This window comes from Rhinatrema bivittatum, chromosome 1, assembly GCF_901001135.1.
Source record: "Rhinatrema bivittatum chromosome 1, aRhiBiv1.1, whole genome shotgun sequence".
In the NCBI taxonomy this organism is placed as follows: Eukaryota; Metazoa; Chordata; class Amphibia; order Gymnophiona; family Rhinatrematidae; genus Rhinatrema; species Rhinatrema bivittatum.
In genome coordinates this window covers 271,715,271-271,734,240 of record NC_042615.1, presented here as the reverse complement: position 1 = coordinate 271,734,240, position 18,970 = coordinate 271,715,271, and the positions used below count along the sequence as shown (strand labels likewise).

General features: G+C 48.6%; 1 protein-coding gene across 1 annotated transcript in view; it reads left to right on the top strand.

Annotated features, from left to right (window-relative positions):
• The window catches only part of FBXO41 (F-box protein 41), a 159,718-nt gene that overhangs the window by 73,157 nt on the left and 67,591 nt on the right, over window positions 1-18,970 (top strand). Inside the window, exons 4-5 of the mRNA XM_029594661.1 lie at window positions 2,591-2,952; window positions 12,783-13,024. Of these exons, the coding sequence (XP_029450521.1) occupies window positions 2,591-2,952; window positions 12,783-13,024 (604 nt within the window). The remainder of the gene's footprint in view (window positions 1-2,590; window positions 2,953-12,782; window positions 13,025-18,970) is intronic.

The window sequence follows — 18,970 nt, the reverse complement described above, 5'->3', positions numbered from 1 at the left end:
TGAAACAAATCATGGTGCTACTGTTTCTTTTTTCTTTTTTTTTTTCAAAAGCATTAGACAAATGGGAAAAGTATTTTGTGGGGGTTATAATTCCAAATTGAATATAGAGATTGATACAGGCACATTTTTGCTTTCTTCACCAACTCATTCAGTAACTCCATGCTGAAATCTCCAAGCGGCATTTTTGAGAATTCATTAGTGTGAAAATCAAAGTTACTACCTGAGCAAAGGTGGCAAATATGTCTCTTTGCTGAAGATGGCTAAAACTGGAAGTGAAAAACAAGCTAAACTGAAGCATCTACTGCTGAGAAAACAAATAAATATTTGTTATGGCAGACAAAGCTTATGGGGGCAATTTTCCAGCTGTCCACATTGGGAGAAAAGAGTGCGTGTGCCTCCTACCCGCAGGCTGTGCACCAGATCTCAGAATCAAAGTCCTTGCGTACTTTTGCTTTGAAATGTATACGGGGTACAGAGTGTGTGCGGTTACCTGCACCTGCTTTTTCTGCAGCTAGATGTTTGCTGGAAAAGTCCAAGCCCACATTTAAAAGTGCCACCTAGGGGCTTGCTTATTCTCCCCCAACTGCTACACGCCCCAGGAATACATGCGGCTAAAAGTCCACTCCTTGTGGAACAACGTACAGACTTTTAGTAAAATTGAGGGGGGGGCATTTTCAGACAGCCGAATAATGTGGCTAAAATGCTTTTTGCCCATATAAATCGCTTTGAAAATTGTTCTCTGAAGAGCATTCACTATGAAACAGAATGGAGGAAAGAGCCTGCATGAACGAGGCCCATAGTGACCAAAAAGCTAAAACTGAAGCAAAACTGACAGACACATCAGTATAATATTGTTTTTGAGGTGTATCACAAAAAGTTTATACCCCTGAGGAAGCGTAAGATATATAGAAGTCAGTATTGCAATGAAAACTGTAAGAAAGGGCCAGATTCATTAAGGCTTTTCTTCCATTTTGTGTCTAGGGGAAAAACCCTTGGTGAATCAGGTACTAAGTTAGCCGGATAAAACTTATCTGGTTAATTTACTTGGGATATATCCCCTTGTTTGGTGCTTCTTAGCTGGATAAATTATATCCAGCTAAGTTAAACCTGCTGTGTGGCAGGTCTAACTTATCTGTTTAATGTAACCGAATAAATCGGAATATTGCCACTTATCCACCTAAGTTAGTTGGATAAGTAGCACCGCCCCAATCCACCTATTCCCTGCCCCTGAGTTATGCAGCTAGCTAATGAGCTGAATATAGCCAGATATTCAGTGGACACCACTTAGCCGGATAAGTCCTAATTATCCAGTTAAGTAGTTTTTGAATATCGGCCTCCTTAATTTTACATAAGATTGGGATAAGCTTAGACTTTAAACTTATCTATAGAGTTTATTTGTTTTTACAGTCATGTTTAAATAAATTTCTCTGTATTTTTACATTAGTGCTATAGATGGTTTTTTCACTTAAATTGAATGACTGAAGCATTTTTTAGTCACATTTTTATTTATTTTCAAAAAATGTTTATTCTGTAGAGGTCATGGCAGAATACAAGGTCAACATACACAATAAAAACACAAACTATGTTGCAGCATAGCCCCGTGTGCTGGCACAGGTTGATCCATTCTTGGTTTTGCCTGTCGCAGGTATGGAGTTGTAGTTCTACTTGCCCTGAGGAAACTGGGATTACATCTGCATACATGCAATAGGGCAAAACCAGGACCGGATGCTGTGCTGACTTGAGTAAGGTGGGCCACCTATGCTGGTAGGCTCCTGGTATCCGGAGTTCTGCACTGACTCCTTCCATGGGGAGTGGGGAAAAGCCTGAGCAAAGAACTGGAACATCCTCAGGCCTCCTGCACTGCCACTAACTTTCCCTGTTAATTACCTTCTGCCCTTCTGCACCGGAGCTCAGCCAGTCTTAATGAGACTATAAAAACTAGGATACAAAACTTCTTCATTTCTCTTTCACAAGCTGTTGGGCAGTGTCCTTCTATGGGAAGTACTGCTGTGATCTTTGCCCAAGTGCCAGTGCTCACAGTCTTTCAATTGCGTGTGCTTGTCAGAGAACTGGGATAATGTTTGGATGCGAGGTGCTTATATACATTCAAAAGAATAAAATGAAACTAAGGCGTGAAACATAAGAATCGTCCTGCCAGTGCTAGAGCAAGCCCTTGTTTCCTCCCCCAGTTTCTGATGCTCCTATCATGTAAACAGGTGTGTCCTGGTGAAACCAGGAAGTTCCCTTTACTTTTCTGCCGCGTATGGTGAGCAGACACACTCCAGCTGCCGTTACGTTTGTAAAGATGCGTCTGTAAATGTGAAATGCTTATTCCCTCACCCCTGGCGTTCTTGCTGTTTAGAGTTGCTGGACGGCTCCAGGTCATCGGGAAAAGGCTCATCCCGTCCTGGTTTTGCGACGTGGCGTACTCGGGCTTGTAGTTCTGATTGTCCCTTTGGATTGCCCTTAAGAAAATCACAGCTAGAAGTTCCTGCCTGCAATGGAGCAAAACCAGGACAGGATCAGCCTTTCCCTGGTGACCTGGAGCCATCTAGTAACCCTTACTGTTGCTTTTTTGTCCTCTTCTTAGCGCTTCCAGCAGGGTGAAGACCGTCTCCCAGAGCTCCGGCTGCTACGACAGCGACAGTGCTGAGCTGCACCCCGCCGAGGACAGCATGGAAGGGCTGCAGTACCATGCTCAGGGCCGAGCCATGGACAGCGGCCTCGAGAGACTTGGCAACATGCGGAGCTCAGGCCTCCGCAGGCAAGCCATCCAGAACTGGCACCGCAGGCCTTACCGGAACAGCACAGAGGGGGAGGAGGGCGATGTGTCCGACGTGGGTTCCAGGACGACCGAGTCGGAGGCGGATGTGTGGGAGGAGCAGCACGCCCTGGCCGAAGGCCAGCAGCCAAATGCCAGTCGGGCAATGGGAGGCTGCAGACTAGCCGCAGGTGAGCCTCTGTCCTAAAAGCCGTGAGAGCACAGTTACGTCAGGGCTTTGCTAACATTAGGGATGTCAAGAGTGGGAAAGAGTACTCCTGGATAAGGTTTATTGGTGGTATGTCATTGCTAAAAAGTGCAGTGCATACTGAGACTCCGGAGGACATGCACCTAAGGGGACAGAAGTATGTTCTTAGGATGTATGTCCCACCTCATGTATTTCTTTCTCACCACATTTGAATTGATTTGAATTTCTCTTTCCTGATATGAAATCCATGATTGTTTTAAAAAATTATGCTATTTTAATGACCATTCCCTGTACGTACCAGGATCAGTCCAGGACACCTGGGTTGTGACTCCGCACCAGTAGATGGAGACAGACTAAAACTTGTGGGCGGAGCCATATATGCCCCTGTGCCAGTCACAGCCCCTCAGTCTTACTCTGTCTCCAGTAGATGGTGCAGGTCCGGTCACAGCCCTGCCTGCCCTGGTTCTGGTACTCCGTCAGGGTCGGTTCTTTTTGATTCCTTAGGCCAGTTAGGCTACGTTGTTTTTCTGTTTGGGTAATTTTCCAAATTGTCCCTTAGGTCCCTTTCGCCCTGCCTCCCAGGGGGGTTGTGAGGTTCTGAGGGGACCACCCCCCCCTGGTTGAGGCCGCTGCTAGGGTCGAGGACCCAGCTGGCCTAGTAGCAGCGTCAGGGGTGACACCGGGGAGCCCGGTTCACTCACCCCTGCTGGATTAGGGCTCCAGGACCGTGGACAGCGACAGGTTTTTTTGTTAAAAAAAAAAAAAAAAAAAAAAGGTTTCGTTTTATTTTCTGCCGGCTCTCTCTTGCTTCGCAGCGCCGCTCGCAAGGGGGGGGCGCCGCCGACGGGGGGAGGCCGTTCGAATTTTTTTCTTCAGTTTTCGTCGCTCCTGCTGCTCCGTCTTCGCGCCTCTTCGCCGGCATGCCTCGCGGCTCGGTCTGCCGGGCCTGTGGCTCGGCGCGCGCGCGTCTTTCGCGCGAAAGTCTCTGCGCGGCCTGCATCCCGGGCGGAGAGGGGTCGTCGGGGGCGCCTCGGGGGGCTCGTTCTCGGCCCGCGCGATCGCCTCCGCGCGGGGGGGGCGCCGTAGAAAAGCCCCAAGAGCTTTTCCCGATCAGCGCGGGAGTGGCGGCCATTTTGGCCACGGGCCGCGAAATGGCTCGGGAATCGGCAGGGCCTTCGGCCTTGCCTCCCGCGCTTTCCCCGCAGCGAATCGCGGTCGGAAGGGGTCCCTCGGGGGACACAGGGTCCCCGGGGAGTCCCGATGATTTTTCATCGGATTCGGGCTCTTTTTCGGAGGACCTTGCGCTTTTGTTGCGCAAGGTCCTAAAATACAAAAAAAGCAAGCGCGGCCGGAGTGAGGCTCGCAGAGCTCCACCGCTGAAGAGGTCCCGGAAGCCTTCGGGGGTCGCGGAGGGGCCCCAGGGCACCTCGCGGGGGAAGCGGCCTCCACGTGGCGTCCCACAGGAGGCCGACACCGATTCCTCCCCCGAGGAGGACGCTGATTCCCCTGAAGAGATCCAGAAGGGGCCCGACGATGTAGGAGCGGACGGCTCCGCTACGTCCGGCGTAGCCAAAGGCTCACAGGCTGTGGAAGGAGACGATCCCAAAGTGGTCAGGCTCTTCCGTAGGGATGAATTGCCACCTCTAATTCCAGCGATTATCCAGGAACTGGGAATAAACCCCCCTCCGGCGGTGGTTCGTCAGGAAGCGAACATGGATCCGGTCCTGTTAGGCCTCACGGGTCCAGCAGTCGCTTTTCCGTTCCATTTTTCCTCAACAGACATCATGTTCCGGGAATGGGACACCCCGGAGTTAGGGTTGAAGGTCAGCAAGGCCATGGACAAACTTTACCCGCTTCCGGAGGATGCGCTGGACCTTCTCAAGTTTCCCAAGGTGGATTCGGCGGTTTCGGCGGTAACGAAAAGATCTACTATCCCGGTTACGGGTGCTACAGCCCTTCGGGACCTTCAGGACAGGAAGCTGGAAGTACAGCTCAAGAAGATTTTTGAGGTTTCAGCGCTAGGAATTCGGGCCGCCATGTGTACGAATTTCGCTTTGAGAGCGGGCTTACGCTGGGCTCAGGTCCTTCAAGCCAATGCGGACCTTTCGGCAGACGAGGCAGCGCAAGCGGATAAGTTGGAAGCGGTAATAGCATATGGCGCAGATGCACTCCACGATCTACTGCGCACTTCGTCTAGATCCATGGTGGCGTCGGTCTCGGCTCGCCGCCTCCTGTGGCTACGCAACTGGGCGGCGGATGGCTCTTCAAAGGCTCACCTCGGGGCGCTGCCATTCAAGGGTAAATTGCTGTTCGGCAAGGAATTAGATGACTTGATGGCTTCCCTGGGGGAAAATAGGGCTCTCAGGTTGCCCGAAGATAGATCCAGGTCGCGGCCTTCCTTTTCAGCCAGGTCCCGCTTTCGTGGGCCCAGGAGGGCGCGGCCTCAAAGGTCGTCGGGGCACTCGTTCAGGTCTTCCTCCTCCCGTACCCCACAGTGGCAGCAGCAGCAGCAGCAGTCCTTTCGTGGGAGGCGTTTTGGTAGGCCAGGGGGTGCCCTGGCCATCACGGCGCCCAAGTCTTCACAATGAAAGAGGGTCGGCCCTTCTCCCGCAGCAGCCTCGGCACGCTGTTCCCAACGTCGGGGCGCGGTTGCTGTCGTTCTACGAGAGATGGGCCGGGATAACGTCGGACCAGTGGGTCCTCACCGTGATAAGTCACGGCTACGCGTTAGATTTTGCTCGCATTCCAGTGGACAAGTTCCTTGTGTCACCCTGCAAGGCTCCCGAGAAGAAAGTGGCGGTGCTAGCCACCATCCGCCGCTTAGAGGACTTGGGAGCCATCTCCCCCGTTCCTGTCAGCCAACAAGGAAAGGGCCGTTACTCCATTTACTTCATCGTTCCAAAGAAGGACGGCACGTCCCGACCAATTCTGGATCTCAAAGGGGTGAACCGATGCCTACGCGTTCCTCGCTTCAAAATGGAGACCATCCGGTCCGTCATCGCCGCGGTCCGGCCAGGCGAGTTCCTGGCCTCCCTGGACCTCACGGAAGCGTATCTTCACATAGGTATCCAGCCGTCATTCCAACGCTTCCTCAGATTCTGCATTCTGGGTCGGCATTACCAGTTTCGGGCGCTCCCCTTTGGGCTCGCAACGGCCCCTCGTATTTTCACGAAGGTGATGGTCGTGGTGGCGGCTCAACTGCGCCGAGAAGGTCTCCATGTCCATCCGTACCTGGACGACTGGTTGATTCGGGCGAAATCCGAGGATCAGTGTCGGATGGCGGTGGCCAGGGTCCTCCATCTGTTGCAGTCCCTGGGATGGGTGGTCAACTTCAGCAAGAGTCATCTGACACCAACGCAGACCCTGGAATATCTGGGAGCTCTTTTCGACACAAAGCAGGGCAAGGTGTTTCTTTCCCTCGAACGGATGGTCAAATTGCAAACTCAGGTACAACGCTTGTTGTCTCTCCGCCAACCACGAGTCTGCGACTACCTTACGGTCCTAGGGTCTATGGCTTCCACGCTGGCGCTGGTGCCATGGGCGTTCGCTCATCTGCGACCCTTACAGTCATCCTTGCTTTCCCGCTGGAAGCCGGTCTCGGAGGATTTCCACCTACCACTTCCTCTAGCGGGACACGCGAGATCCAGCCTGCGTTGGTGGCTGGACCCCAGTCACCTTTCCGCCGGAGTCTCCCTCCTGGTGCCCAGTTGGACAGTGGTGACCACAGATGCCAGCCTCTCCGGTTGGGGAGCAGTCTGCCTAGGGAGCTCAGTTCAAGGCCTATGGTCGGTGTCGCAAGCCCAGTGGTCTATCAATCGCCTAGAGACCAGAGCGGTCCGTCTGGCCCTGCAGGCTTTTCTACCATTGCTGAGAGGAAAGGCGGTCCGAGTGTTGTCGGACAATGCGACCACCGTGGCATACATCAACCGGCAGGGGGGGACCCGGAGCCCCCAGGTGGCGGAGGAAGCTCAGCGCTTGATGGCCTGGTCGGAGCTACATCTCAGCAACCTCGCAGCGTCTCACATTGCGGGAGTCGACAACGTGCAGGCGGACTATCTCAGCCGTCATCGTCTAGATCCCGGAGAGTGGGAGCTGGGGGACGAAGCGTTTCTTCTCATTTGCGAAATGTGGGGAGTGCCCCACATGGATCTGATGGCCACGTGGCACAACGCGAAGGCCCCGCGATTTTACAGTCGACGTCGAGAGCGGGGGGCAGAGGGCGTCGATGCGCTGGTGCTTCCCTGGCCGACGGATGTGCTGCTCTACGTGTTTCCCCCATGGCCGATGATCGGCAAGATTCTACGGCGCATAGAGTTGCATCCGGCCAACGTGATCTTGGTGGCACCGGAGTGGCCTCGCCGGCCGTGGTTCGCAGACCTCGTACAACTGGCAGTGGCGGCACCCCTTCGGTTCCAGGGAATGGCGGCCCTACTCCATCAGGGCCCCGTCTGTTTGGAGGATGCGGATCACTTCTGTCTCGCGGCATGGCTTTTGAGAGGAATCGACTGAAGAGAAAAGGTTATTCAGATGCGGTGGTGGCCACGCTACTGCGTTCCAGAAAGCAGTCGACGTCTTTGGCTTACGTCCGTGTCTGGGTTGTCTTTGAGGACTGGTGCGTGCAGCGCGGGGTGGACCCCACTTCGGCTTCCGTCGCTGAGGTTCTGGCGTTCCTCCAGGCGGGTCTGGCCAAAGGTCTGGCGTGCAGTTCCCTACGGGTCCAAGTGGCGGCGCTGGGGTGTTTGCGAGGTAAGTCTCTGGCGATTCACCCGGATATTGCTCGTTTCCTTCGGGGTGCTAAACACCTTCGCCCCCCGTTACGTCTGCCTTGTCCGGCTTGGAACCTCAATTGGGTTCTCTCCGCTCTATGCATGGCGCCGTTTGAGCCCTTGAAACGCGCGACTCTTAAGGATCTCACTTTAAAAACGGCATTCTTAGTGGCGATTGCCTCGGCACGGCGTGTTTCCGAGTTACAGGCCCTGTCCTGTAGGGAACCTTTCTTGCGTATCTCTGAATCGGGGGTTTCCTTACGGACGGTCCCTTCCTTTCTACCGAAAGTGGTCTCGTCTTTTCACGTTAATCAATCGGTGGAGTTGCCCGCTTTTGCGTGCGGAGACTCCTCTGCTACTGAAGAGAGGGAGTTACGGAAGCTTGACGTGCGGAGATCCCTTCTCCGATATCTGGAGGTCACTAATCCGTTTCGGGTCACAGATCATCTGTTTGTACTGTTCTCTGGACCAAAGAAAGGAGCTACAGCGTCCCGCACAACGATTGCTCGTTGGCTCAAGGAGGCCATTGGTTCGGCTTACTTGATCCGGGGCAAACCTCTTCCCGTGGGGCTGCGAGCTCACTCGACTCGTTCTCAAGCAGCGTCTTGGGCGGAAGCTTCTCAGGTGTCGCCTCAAGAGATTTGTAGGGCGGCCACCTGGAAGTCGTTGCATACTTTTATCCGGCATTACCGGCTGGATGTCCGGGCTACCGATTCTGGGGGTTTTGGAGAGAGGGTACTCCGAGCGGGACTCTCTGCTTCCCACCCTCAGTAGGTTGCTCTGGTACATCCCAGGTGTCCTGGACTGATCCTGGTACGTACAGGGAAAGGAAAATTAGTTTCTTACCTGATAATTTTCGTTCCTGTAGTACCAAGGATCAGTCCAGGATCCCGCCCGCAGTGCTGCGCTGAAGTAATGGAGAGTCCGCTCTGTGTTTTTGATTTGCTCTGTTCCGCTTGTTCGCTCTCTCGGTTGGAGAGTCCGTTTCCAGAAGGGGTGTTTCTTTCCCCGTTAGTTAGCGGTATCTAGTTTGGTTTACTTCTCTGGTTGTGTTCTACTTTGACATTCCGTAAGACTGAGGGGCTGTGACTGGCACAGGGGCATATATGGCTCCGCCCACAAGTTTTAGTCTGTCTCCATCTACTGGTGCGGAGTCACAACCCAGGTGTCCTGGACTGATCCTTGGTACTACAGGAACGAAAATTATCAGGTAAGAAACTAATTTTCCTTTGTGAATGGGTTCTTATCAAAGCAAACTGCTGTAAGATCATACTCCTCCTCCCTCTGAGGCTGCGATCGCTATGTCTCCTCCCTCCCTCTGAGCTGTGTCTCCATAACGGCCCCAGCCAACCAGACAAAAAGGAATAAGTCATCTCCAATAGGAACATATAGTACTCAAGTTGACTATACATGTACAAATTTTTTTAAATTATTTATTTGATTTAAATCATATTTACAAAGAAACATAAGATAAAACAAAGAAAAAGAAAATTACAGATCACAAAATTTAAAATAACCACATCTTAAATGATACAGTTCACATTATTGGAGTTGCTCTAAGAAAAATATATCAAACAGTACAGATATTAACCCCAAATCCTCAGGTACCTATCTATGCTGGGGGAGATTTGTCTAACACAAAAGTCTCCAAACGAAGAGGATCAACAAAAACAAACTTATTTTTCTGATATTTAACTAATCACTTGCAAGGAAATTTGAGGTAAAGCAAAGCTTCCAGCAAAAAAAATCCCAAGGTTTTAGCTGAAGAAATTGCTTCCTCTTTAATTGGGTCTCCCTGGAAACATCCGGAAAGACCTGAACTCTCAACCACAAAATAAAGCATCTTGATATTTAAAGTACTGTCACCTGTCACATGTATATTTTTTTTCCTTGAGCAAGATACGCTTCTGGGAATGCCTCCTTTTACTGTGGCTACAAGCATGTATGTTGTGAAAAGTATGTGTGTACTTTTAGGGAAATGAAAATCCACTTGGCAGATTCCGCCATTTTACCCACATAGTTCCTGACTGAGGCTTTCAAAATGTATCCCTAAATGATTTCCATTGCCTTTTCACGCATTTCAGTTCAGTTTTTAGGGATAGCTGAGTGAGGACTGTGCCGTGGAGTTTGCGTTACTTTCTTTGAGCTGGCAGCAGTCTGTACTCTGCTTGATCTCGTGATCTAACACCCTGTAATTAATTACTTACAGACCAGTGCAATATCGATGTGCGGAAAATGGGTGCTCATGACTGACCACCTGCTCTTCTAACTCACGGCGATCGACCTCTCCAGGATGCCCGATACAATATCCAAATGCCTGCCACGGTAAAAAGGAGGCTCCTAGTGCCTCCTCTGCAGCGGGCGCCCAGAAGAGGTGGCTGCCAGTGGGTTAGGAAAATGGAAGCTCAATTTTACAAGCGTCTGTTTTTCTAAGGAAAACCGATGCTTGTTAATTGATCGTGTCTTTTCCTAACCTGACCACTGCACACTGGGTTTTTAAAAAAAAATTTTTTTTAAAGTTCTCCTTTTTCTGTTTCTCCAATTTAATATCACCATGATATTAAGTAGGAGGAAGTACGGAAAAGAAGTATTTTCTGCTTTTCTGTCAACATTTTGGGCTCCTCAAAATTTTAACTTGCTCTGGGTAGGCATTAATTTTTGAGGGTAAAAATATGCGTGTCTGGCGCACATTTTTTTTTTTTTTTGCATCGGGGGAAGTAGCTAATCGCCTCATCAAAATGAATTTCCATGTGATGAGCGCTATTACCTACGCGTTCTATTGGACGCACTAACCCCCGTTTTGCATTGTGGGTTATGGATGCGGTCCAATTGTGTGTTAAGCCATGTGCTGTGGCGAGTGCTGGTATTGTGCTCGGCCTGTTACACAAAGTTTTAAAAAAAAGTTAAAACAGCTTGGAAGCCACTGTTTTTGCCTTCAGTGGTTATATTTAAAATAATTCCCCATGTTGAGAAGATTAAGCACTGGGCAGTATACTGCAAGATCAAACTTTGCTCTCCAAATTGCAGAATAAACTCACTGTATACTAGTGTAGCTGAAATGAATGTCATCAAGAGATTTCTTGAGTCCTTTATGTATTTTTTTTTTAGAAGATTTGAAATATTTGCCATGTTGTTTTCAATATATATATGTTTTCTGATATTTATTTGGGAAGGCAGTGGTGCACTCAGTCCCAGGGTTAAGTCCATGTAGAGTGCTGGGAGATGGATTTTCCGAAAGGGGGGATAAACCCCCAAGGCGCATGATATCACTGGAGGTGTAGGTACCAAAAAACTAGACCAGAAACTCTGGATGGATATTCCAAACTAACTTGTAATTTTCAAAGACGTTATGCATGTAAATGTAGCATACTTTCATAGCAATTTTCAAAAGCCATTTACCTGCATAAAGTGTACTTAACGTAGGTAAGAACATAAGAAATTGCCATACTAGGTCAGACCAAGGGTCCATCAAGCCCAGCATCCTGTTTCCAACAGTGGCCAAACCAGGCTACAAATACCTGGCAAGTATCCAAAAACTAAGTAGATCTCATGCTACTGATGCCAGTAATAGCAGTGGCTAATCCCTAAGTCAACTTGATTAATAGGCGTTAATGGACTTCTCCTCCAAGAACTTATCCAAACCTTTTTTAAACTCAGCTACACTAACTGCACTAACCACATCCTCTGGCAACAAATTCCAGAGCTTGATTGTGCATTGAGTGAAAAAGAGTTTTCTCCGATTAGTTTTAAATGTGCTACATGCTAACTTCATGTAGTGCCCCCTAGTCCTTCTATTATCCAAAAGAGTAAATAACCGATTCACATTTACTCGTTCCTGACCTGTCATGATTTTAAAGACCTCTATCATATCCTGCCTCAGCCGTTTCTTCTCCAAGCTGAACAGCCCTAACCTCTTTAGCTTTTTCTCATAGGGGAGCTATTCTATTCCCTTTATCATTTTGGTCGCCCTTCTCTGTACCTTCTCCAGTGCAATTATATCTTTTTTGAGTTGCGGTGACCAGAATTGTACACAGTATTCAAAGTGTGGTCTCACCATGGAGCGATACAGAGACATTATGACATTTTCCGTTTTATTCACCATTCCCTTTCTAATAATTCCCAACATTATGTTTGCTTTTTTGACTGCCGCAGCACACTGAACCGACGATTTTAAAGTATTATCCACTATGATGCCTAGATCTCTTTCCTGGGTGGTAGCACCTAATAAGGAACCTAACATTGTGTAACTATAGCATGGGTTATTTTTCCCTATATGCATCACCTTGCACTTGTCCACATTAAATTTCATCTGTCATTTGGATGCCCAATTTTCCAGTCTCGCAAGGTTCTCCTGCAATTTATCACAATCCATGTGTGGTTTAACTACTTTGAATAATTTTGTATCATCTGCAAATTTGATCATTTATAAATATACTGAAAAACATTGATCCAAGTACAGATCCCTGAGGCACTCCACTGTTTATCCTTTCGCACTGAGAAAACTGACCATTTAATCCTACTCTGTTTCCTTTCTTTTAACCAGTTTGAAATCTACAGTCGTCTCCTTGATGTAGCAACTGGCATGCTCCACTTCTAACTCCCTATTTCAGGTCTTAGACTAGGGCCAACCAGTAGAGATTCCAAAGAGATCTCTACAGTTATGTAAATAGTTCATGTGAAAGAAGTGAGGAGAACATCATGGTCATCCTTCTTTGGGGTGTGGTGAGCCATTATGTTTAGATTTTGCTAATCTTAGGAAGGCAAAAGCCTTGCAGAGCTTATTCTAATTGTGTCCCTTTGGTGAGCAGTTCCTTCTAGATCCCCAAAAGGGTAATTGGAGGAAATCCCTAGATCTGCAATTATCAATTAGGAACTCAAACAGTCAGAACACAGGCCAATTATATTAATGTCCAAGATCTCAGCCAATCATTGAAATAACTCCAAAATGTGAAATACAGACTGAGGGAGCAGAGAGGCTTCTAGCTATGACCACTGAAGTGTTGCAGACATGCCATGGGTCATAAATCCCTATCTGTTTGCTTGACAGCTCGATCTGAGGAAGCATGTGGAAAGATCTGCAGACCGGAAAGGGGCAGCCCATCCAGGTCGAATGAGGTAATCAGCCCAGAGATCCTGAAAATGAGAGCTGCGCTGTTCTGCATTTTCACGTACCTGGACACCAAGACACTGCTGCGAGCCGCCGAAGTTTGCAGAGACTGGAAGTTTGTAGCCCGGCACCCTGCTGTTTGGACTCGGGTGCTGCTGGAGAGCACCAGGGTGTCATCCAAGGTATGAAGCTCTGAGGCAGGAGCGGTTTTACAATGAGGCAGGGTGAGGCGGCCGCTTCAGGGTGCAGAATTTTGAGGCGGCAAAAAATGCCTCTCTCAGAACGACACTGTGGCGTCCGCCTCACACTGCCTGCCAACGTTCCCTCTAAGCTGCGTGAATATGTGGGCGCGCACAACTTTTCTACCCCCGTACAGTAAGACCGGCAGGGTCGTGGTGGAGCGCATTCCATCATAGTCCGAAGCACAGATGAGACCCCCCAAAGCTTCGGGTGTCCCACAGTATTAAAAACTCGCGAGAGTAGCACTTTTTCTTTGCTGATCTCACGATAAACGAGATCAGCATGAAGGAAGTGCTAGCCCCACAAATTTTTTATATCATGGGGCCTGCACTGAGGAGGCAGCAGAACAGGCTTCAGTGCCAGTAGCAGCGATTGGCTCCTCACTGATAGCTAAGCTGCGCAGTGAAGCGGCAGCAGAGTGAGAGAGGCTCCCGGCAAAAGAAAGAGGGGGCCTTTGTATGTGTGTGTGTGAGATGAATGGGTACCTGCCTGCCTGGGGGTCTGTATTTGTGTGAGAATGGGTGCCTGCTTGGGGGGTTTCTGTGTGTGTGTGAGATGAATGGGTGCCTGCCTAGCGGTCTGTATGTTTGTGAGAATGTGTGAAAATGGGTTCCTGCCTGGGGAGTCTGTCACTGTGTGTGTGTGTGTGTGTGTATGTGTGAGATAGAGAATGAATGTGTGCCTGCCTTGGGGGTCTGTATGTGTGTGAGAATGGGTGCCTGCTTGGGGGGTTTCTGTGTGTGTGTGAGATGAAAGGGTGCCTGCCTAGCGGTCTGTATGTTTGTGAGAATGTGTGAAAATGGGTTCCTGCCTGGGGAGTCTGTCACTGTGTGTGTGTGTGTGTGTGTGTGTGTGTGTGAGAGAGAGAGAGAGAATGAATGGTGCCTGCCTGGGGTTCTGTGTGAAAATAGCTGCTGCCTGGGGGTGTCTCAGTCTATCTGTTTGTGTGTATGAGAATGAATGGGTGCCTGCCTGGGTGTCTGTGGAAGCTTGCCTGGGTGTATGTTTGTTTGTTTGTTTGTTTATTTATTTATTTATTTAGGTGTTTTATATACCATTGTTCCAAATAAAGATCACAACGGTTTACAGTGTTAGCATTCAAATTCATGGTCAATGATTATATATACTTTGTGTTAAGGAACACCTTCTAATTCAATACCACAGTAAATACATATTCTATTTCATAGTCACACATATTCTAGGATATCACAGTAGCTCCTATATAATCTTGATCAAACTAATCCTTTGTAGGTCTACACAACAGAGAATACCAATTCTAATTCTACTAGTACTATTTTTATATCATTCATTATATATATTGTATGTTCCACTAGCGTTATCTCTGGTACTGTCAATGCAGTAATCAGCATGATAGTAGTTTACGTTAAATCGTATGCATTTCTAAAGAGCCATGTTTTCAATTCTCACTTGAAACTCTTTCTTTCTGTAATCTGATGTAATGATTCTGGAAGCGAGTTTCACAGTTTGAGTCCTGCTATTGCAAACATGTGATCTCTTATTTGCGTTAGGTGTGTGTTCTGAGTGAAGGGTACCATTAGAAGTCCTTTGTTTTGTGATTTTAGGTCTCTCTTTGGTGTGTAGGGTTGAAGTGTCACTCCTAATAAGCATGGATCAATATTGTTGATGATGTTAAAAATTAGGGATAATACTTTATAATGAATTCTGGATTGTACAAGAAGCCAGTGCAGGGCTATCAGCGATGGGGTGATGTATTCGAATTTCCTTGTCCCTAGTAGGAGTCTTGCGAAAGCATTTTGAATTAATTGTAGTGGTTTTAGTAGACTTGAGGGGAGGCCTAGTAAAAGGGAGTTGCAGTAGTCTAAGTTTGAAAATATAAGTGTTTGTAAGACAATGCAGAAGTCCTGTATTGTTAACAGAGGTTTTAGTCGATGTAAAATTCTCAACTTGGAGTATCCTGATTTGATTAATTTTCTTATATGTCTTTTCATAGTGAAGTTCTAATTGATCTGAATTCCTAGGTCTCATACTTCATCTGATGGAGTAATATTGGTAATTCCTAGCTTTAGGGTTGGTGGTTTGATTATCGAGTTATCTCTCCTTAGCCATATAATTTCCGGGGGTTTTTGTGTTTAGAGTTAGTTTCAGTTGAGAAAGTTTTTGTTGTATGGCCTTCAAGTATGTTGACAAAGTCGCTGCAGCTTTTTCAAATGTTTTGTCAAAAAGGGATGTAGAATTGTATATCGTCTACATATAGGAAGAAGTTGATTCCCAAGTTTGCTGGTAGAGTGCATATAGGCAAGAGATAGATCTTGAATAGAGTGACTGAGAAGGCTGAACCTTTGGGGATGACTGTATCGATTGGGTGTCTGAAATTTGATTACCTAGTTTGACTTGGAATGTCCTATCTTTTAGGAAGGAAGAGAACCATTTGTTAACATTTCCGCTATTCCAATTTCTTTCAGCTGGTGGCATAGCAAGGTGTGGTCGAGTATGTCGAATGCTGCTTTTAAAACTATTAGTACCAGGATATATGATTCATTGTTGACAAAGCCTTTTAGCACAGAGTCAGTTAAAGAGATGAGTATGTGTGAGAGAATGAATGGGAGCTTGCTTGGGTGTGTGTGTGTGTGGGAGCCAGTGAGAGTGAGAGCCTGTGTGTGTGAGACAGCATATGAGAGTGAGAGCCTGTGTGTGAGAGAGTGAGACAGCATGTGAGAGAACCGATGTGTATATATATGAGTCAGATAGCATGTGAAAGTGAGAACTGTGTGTAAGCCACAGCATATGAGAGTGGGAGCCTGTATGCACGAGAGAGCATTTGAGAGAGAGAGAGAGACAGCCTGTGAGAATGAATGCCTGAGTTTATGTTTGAGGGAGAAAGGGAAGAAGAAAAGTAGAGAGAGAAGAAACAGAGAAAAAAAAGAGAACCTGGAAAAGTAATTGGGAAAAGACCCAGAAAAGGAACATGGTAAAAAAAAAAAGCCTGGGTCTAACCAATTAAAGAAATAAGATCAGACAACAAAGGTAAAAACGTATTTTGAATTTTTAGTGATTGGCATATGTTATCTTTGGGAATGTGCATTACATATTTATATTTTGTTCTTTCTTCAGTATTCCACTGTTCAGAGTTTGGTTTCTTGGGCTTTCCATTTTATTTTTGTCTGCCTGTTTCTGTTTCTAATTTGTAGGTCCTTATCCTGTATTGGGTAAGGTTCTATCTGTGTTCTGCATGTGTGACTGAGGTGCACTATGGCTACTGGCATGTAGATTTTCTGTGGGGCTTTGGAGTAGTAGGTAGTGTATTAGTGTTCTAGGTCATAGTGTAGTATTTGCAATGCTGCCATGTTATAGATAATGCTGAGTCCTAAGATAGTGCTGGTATGGTATGGCAAGGTCCTATATGTCTTTTTTTTTTTTTTTTTTTTTTTTTTACAGGGGTTTGTGTTACTTCTCAAAGTGTGTTTCAGTGAAGGGTTTGCAGTTATGAGATGAGTGTGTGTGTGTGTGTGTGTGGAAGAGGAGAATTGAGTGAATGTGCATGAGAGTCTGAGTGAAATAGAGGCATGAGAGTGAGTGTGTGTGTGTATGTGTGAGAATGAGCGCATATATGTGAGAGGGTATGAGAGTGAATAAGCAAGTGTGTGTATGTAAGAAAGTTTGTGTGCATGCTGCTTCAATATTCCCTCTAAGGATTGGGTTGCTGTGAGCATAAAATTGACAGACTTTTTGCATCAAAGAAAGTAGTGCTCCAGGGTAATGAAACCAAAACTTTTTGCTCACAGCAACCCAATCCTTAGAAGGATCATTGCTGCCTGCCCCTGCTGCGGCTGCCGACTGCCTCACACTCAGCTGCCTTCTATGTTCACAAACTGGCACACATCTAATGATCTAAAAAAAAAAAAGAAAGGTGTGGCATCCCATGTCACGTGGCGCAGGCTCAGCATTTCCTTCTGCCTCCCTCGTTCTTTGGTGCCTGCTTGAGCAAGTTTCTATTCTTCGGAGGTGCTTATGCACAGCTCATCTGCTTTGTTTTTGAGGCGTTTCATTCTCACTTGTCTTGACGCCTGCCTCCAGAATAAAGTATGCAAAGAAAGAAAAGTAGCAGCATTGCCAGCAAGCAAAACTGAGCCTCGATTCCTGTGCCTGTGTCCCCTTTGCTGCCGCCTGCTTGGCCACTCGTCTCAGTGGCCTGCGGGAGAGGAAGCGGCCAGGCAGGGACTCGTGCTGTGGGGAAAAAAAAAAAAAAAGCTGAGTCTGCCGACGTTCCAGAATGTCAGTGAAGGGGCCGCGAGGTAGAACGGGACAGCTGCAGCCTGCAGGAGAGACAATTTTTAAGGCAGCAGCTCACACACACTATGGAGTTTGACTGGGACAGGGCAGAGCGGCTGCTGGGGTGAGGAGCAGAGCAGAAGACCTAGAAGGCATTGAGTGGGCAGGCTCCAGGCCCCTTTCAGAAGCAGCACTGCCTGCAGTGATTCTCCTGCTGGAACAATACTGAGTGTGCAACGGCTCCTCCCCTTCCTGGAGAGAGAGAGAGAGAGAGACACTGATCTTGGGGTGGATGGGGTAAGACAGTAAATGAAAGAGAAGGGTCGTGGGGGGGAGTTCATAGTGACTGCTGAGAGAGAGAGACTGCTTTAGGGAAAGGGGGTGACAGTGACTAGAGAGAGACAGAGACTGCTCTGGGGGTGACAATGACTCATGAGAGAGAGAGACTGGTCTTGGGGGGGATAACAGTGACAAGAGAGATACTGGTCTGGGGGAGGGTTGATAGTGATGAGGGATACTGGTCTGGGGGAGGGTTGATAGTGCCAAAAGAGACTGGTCTGGGGGGAGGGTGACAGTTGCAAGACAAAGACTGGTCTGGGGAGAGAGGTGATAATGACTGGTGAGAGAAAATGGAGAGTGAGCAGTGATAGCCTTTGGGTAGAACGTGCTGTGTGGTCACCCTGGGCACCACCAGCATCACTTATCCTGTCGTGACCCAAAGAGGCCTGGTGGGGCCGCAGCAGACCCCATCCCGATGTGGCCTAAAGAGACAGGGATGCCCTGAGAGTATGAGTGTGTGCGAGAGAGTGTGAGCTTGTTTGTGTATGTGTGGAATGTGTGTGTATGTGTGCGAGAAAGTGAGCCTGTGTGCGTGTGTGTGCTAGAGAATGAGACCCTGTGTATGTATGTATGTGTGTACGAGAGTGAGAGCCTGTGTGTGTGCATGGGTGTGTGTGCACAAGACAGCCTGTGTGTGTATATGTGAGAGAGCCTGTGTGTATCTGGGTGTGTGAGAGAGAGAGCCTGTATGCATGGCAGTGGCGTAGCCACGGGTGGGCCTGGGTGGGCAGGTGCCCACCCAACTTAGACCCAGGCCCACCCAACTGGCACCGGAACTGCAAGGCTGTCGCGGGATCCCATCCCCGCGACAGCGAACAAGAGAACCCACGCCTCGCGCGCCATCACGGCACACATGGGGAAGCGCTGCTGCGGCCGTATGGCCAACCGGTCTTCCGCGCCGCGCGCAGCTTCCGCTTCCTCCCCCCAATGCAGGAAGATCAGCTGCCTCTCCTGCTGCCACCGGCCTCCTGCTATCTTCGGACCAAACGGCCCGCCGAACTTCCTGTTTGGGGGAGCGGAAGCGCCGCGCACAGCTTCCGCTTTCTCCCCCAAAGCAGGAAGATCAGCTGCCTCTCCTGCTGCCACTGGACTCCTGCTATCTTCGGGCGTCGGGCCGTACTGCCCGCCGATCTTCCTGCGGGGGGGGGAGGAGGGAGGAAGCGGACGTTGTGCGCTGCGCTTCCGCTCCCCCCCCCCCCGACAGGAAGTTCGGACGCCCGAAGATAGCAGGAGTCCGGTGGCAGCAGGAGAGGCAGCTGATCTTCCTGCTCTGGGGGAGAAAGCAGAAGCTGTGCAGT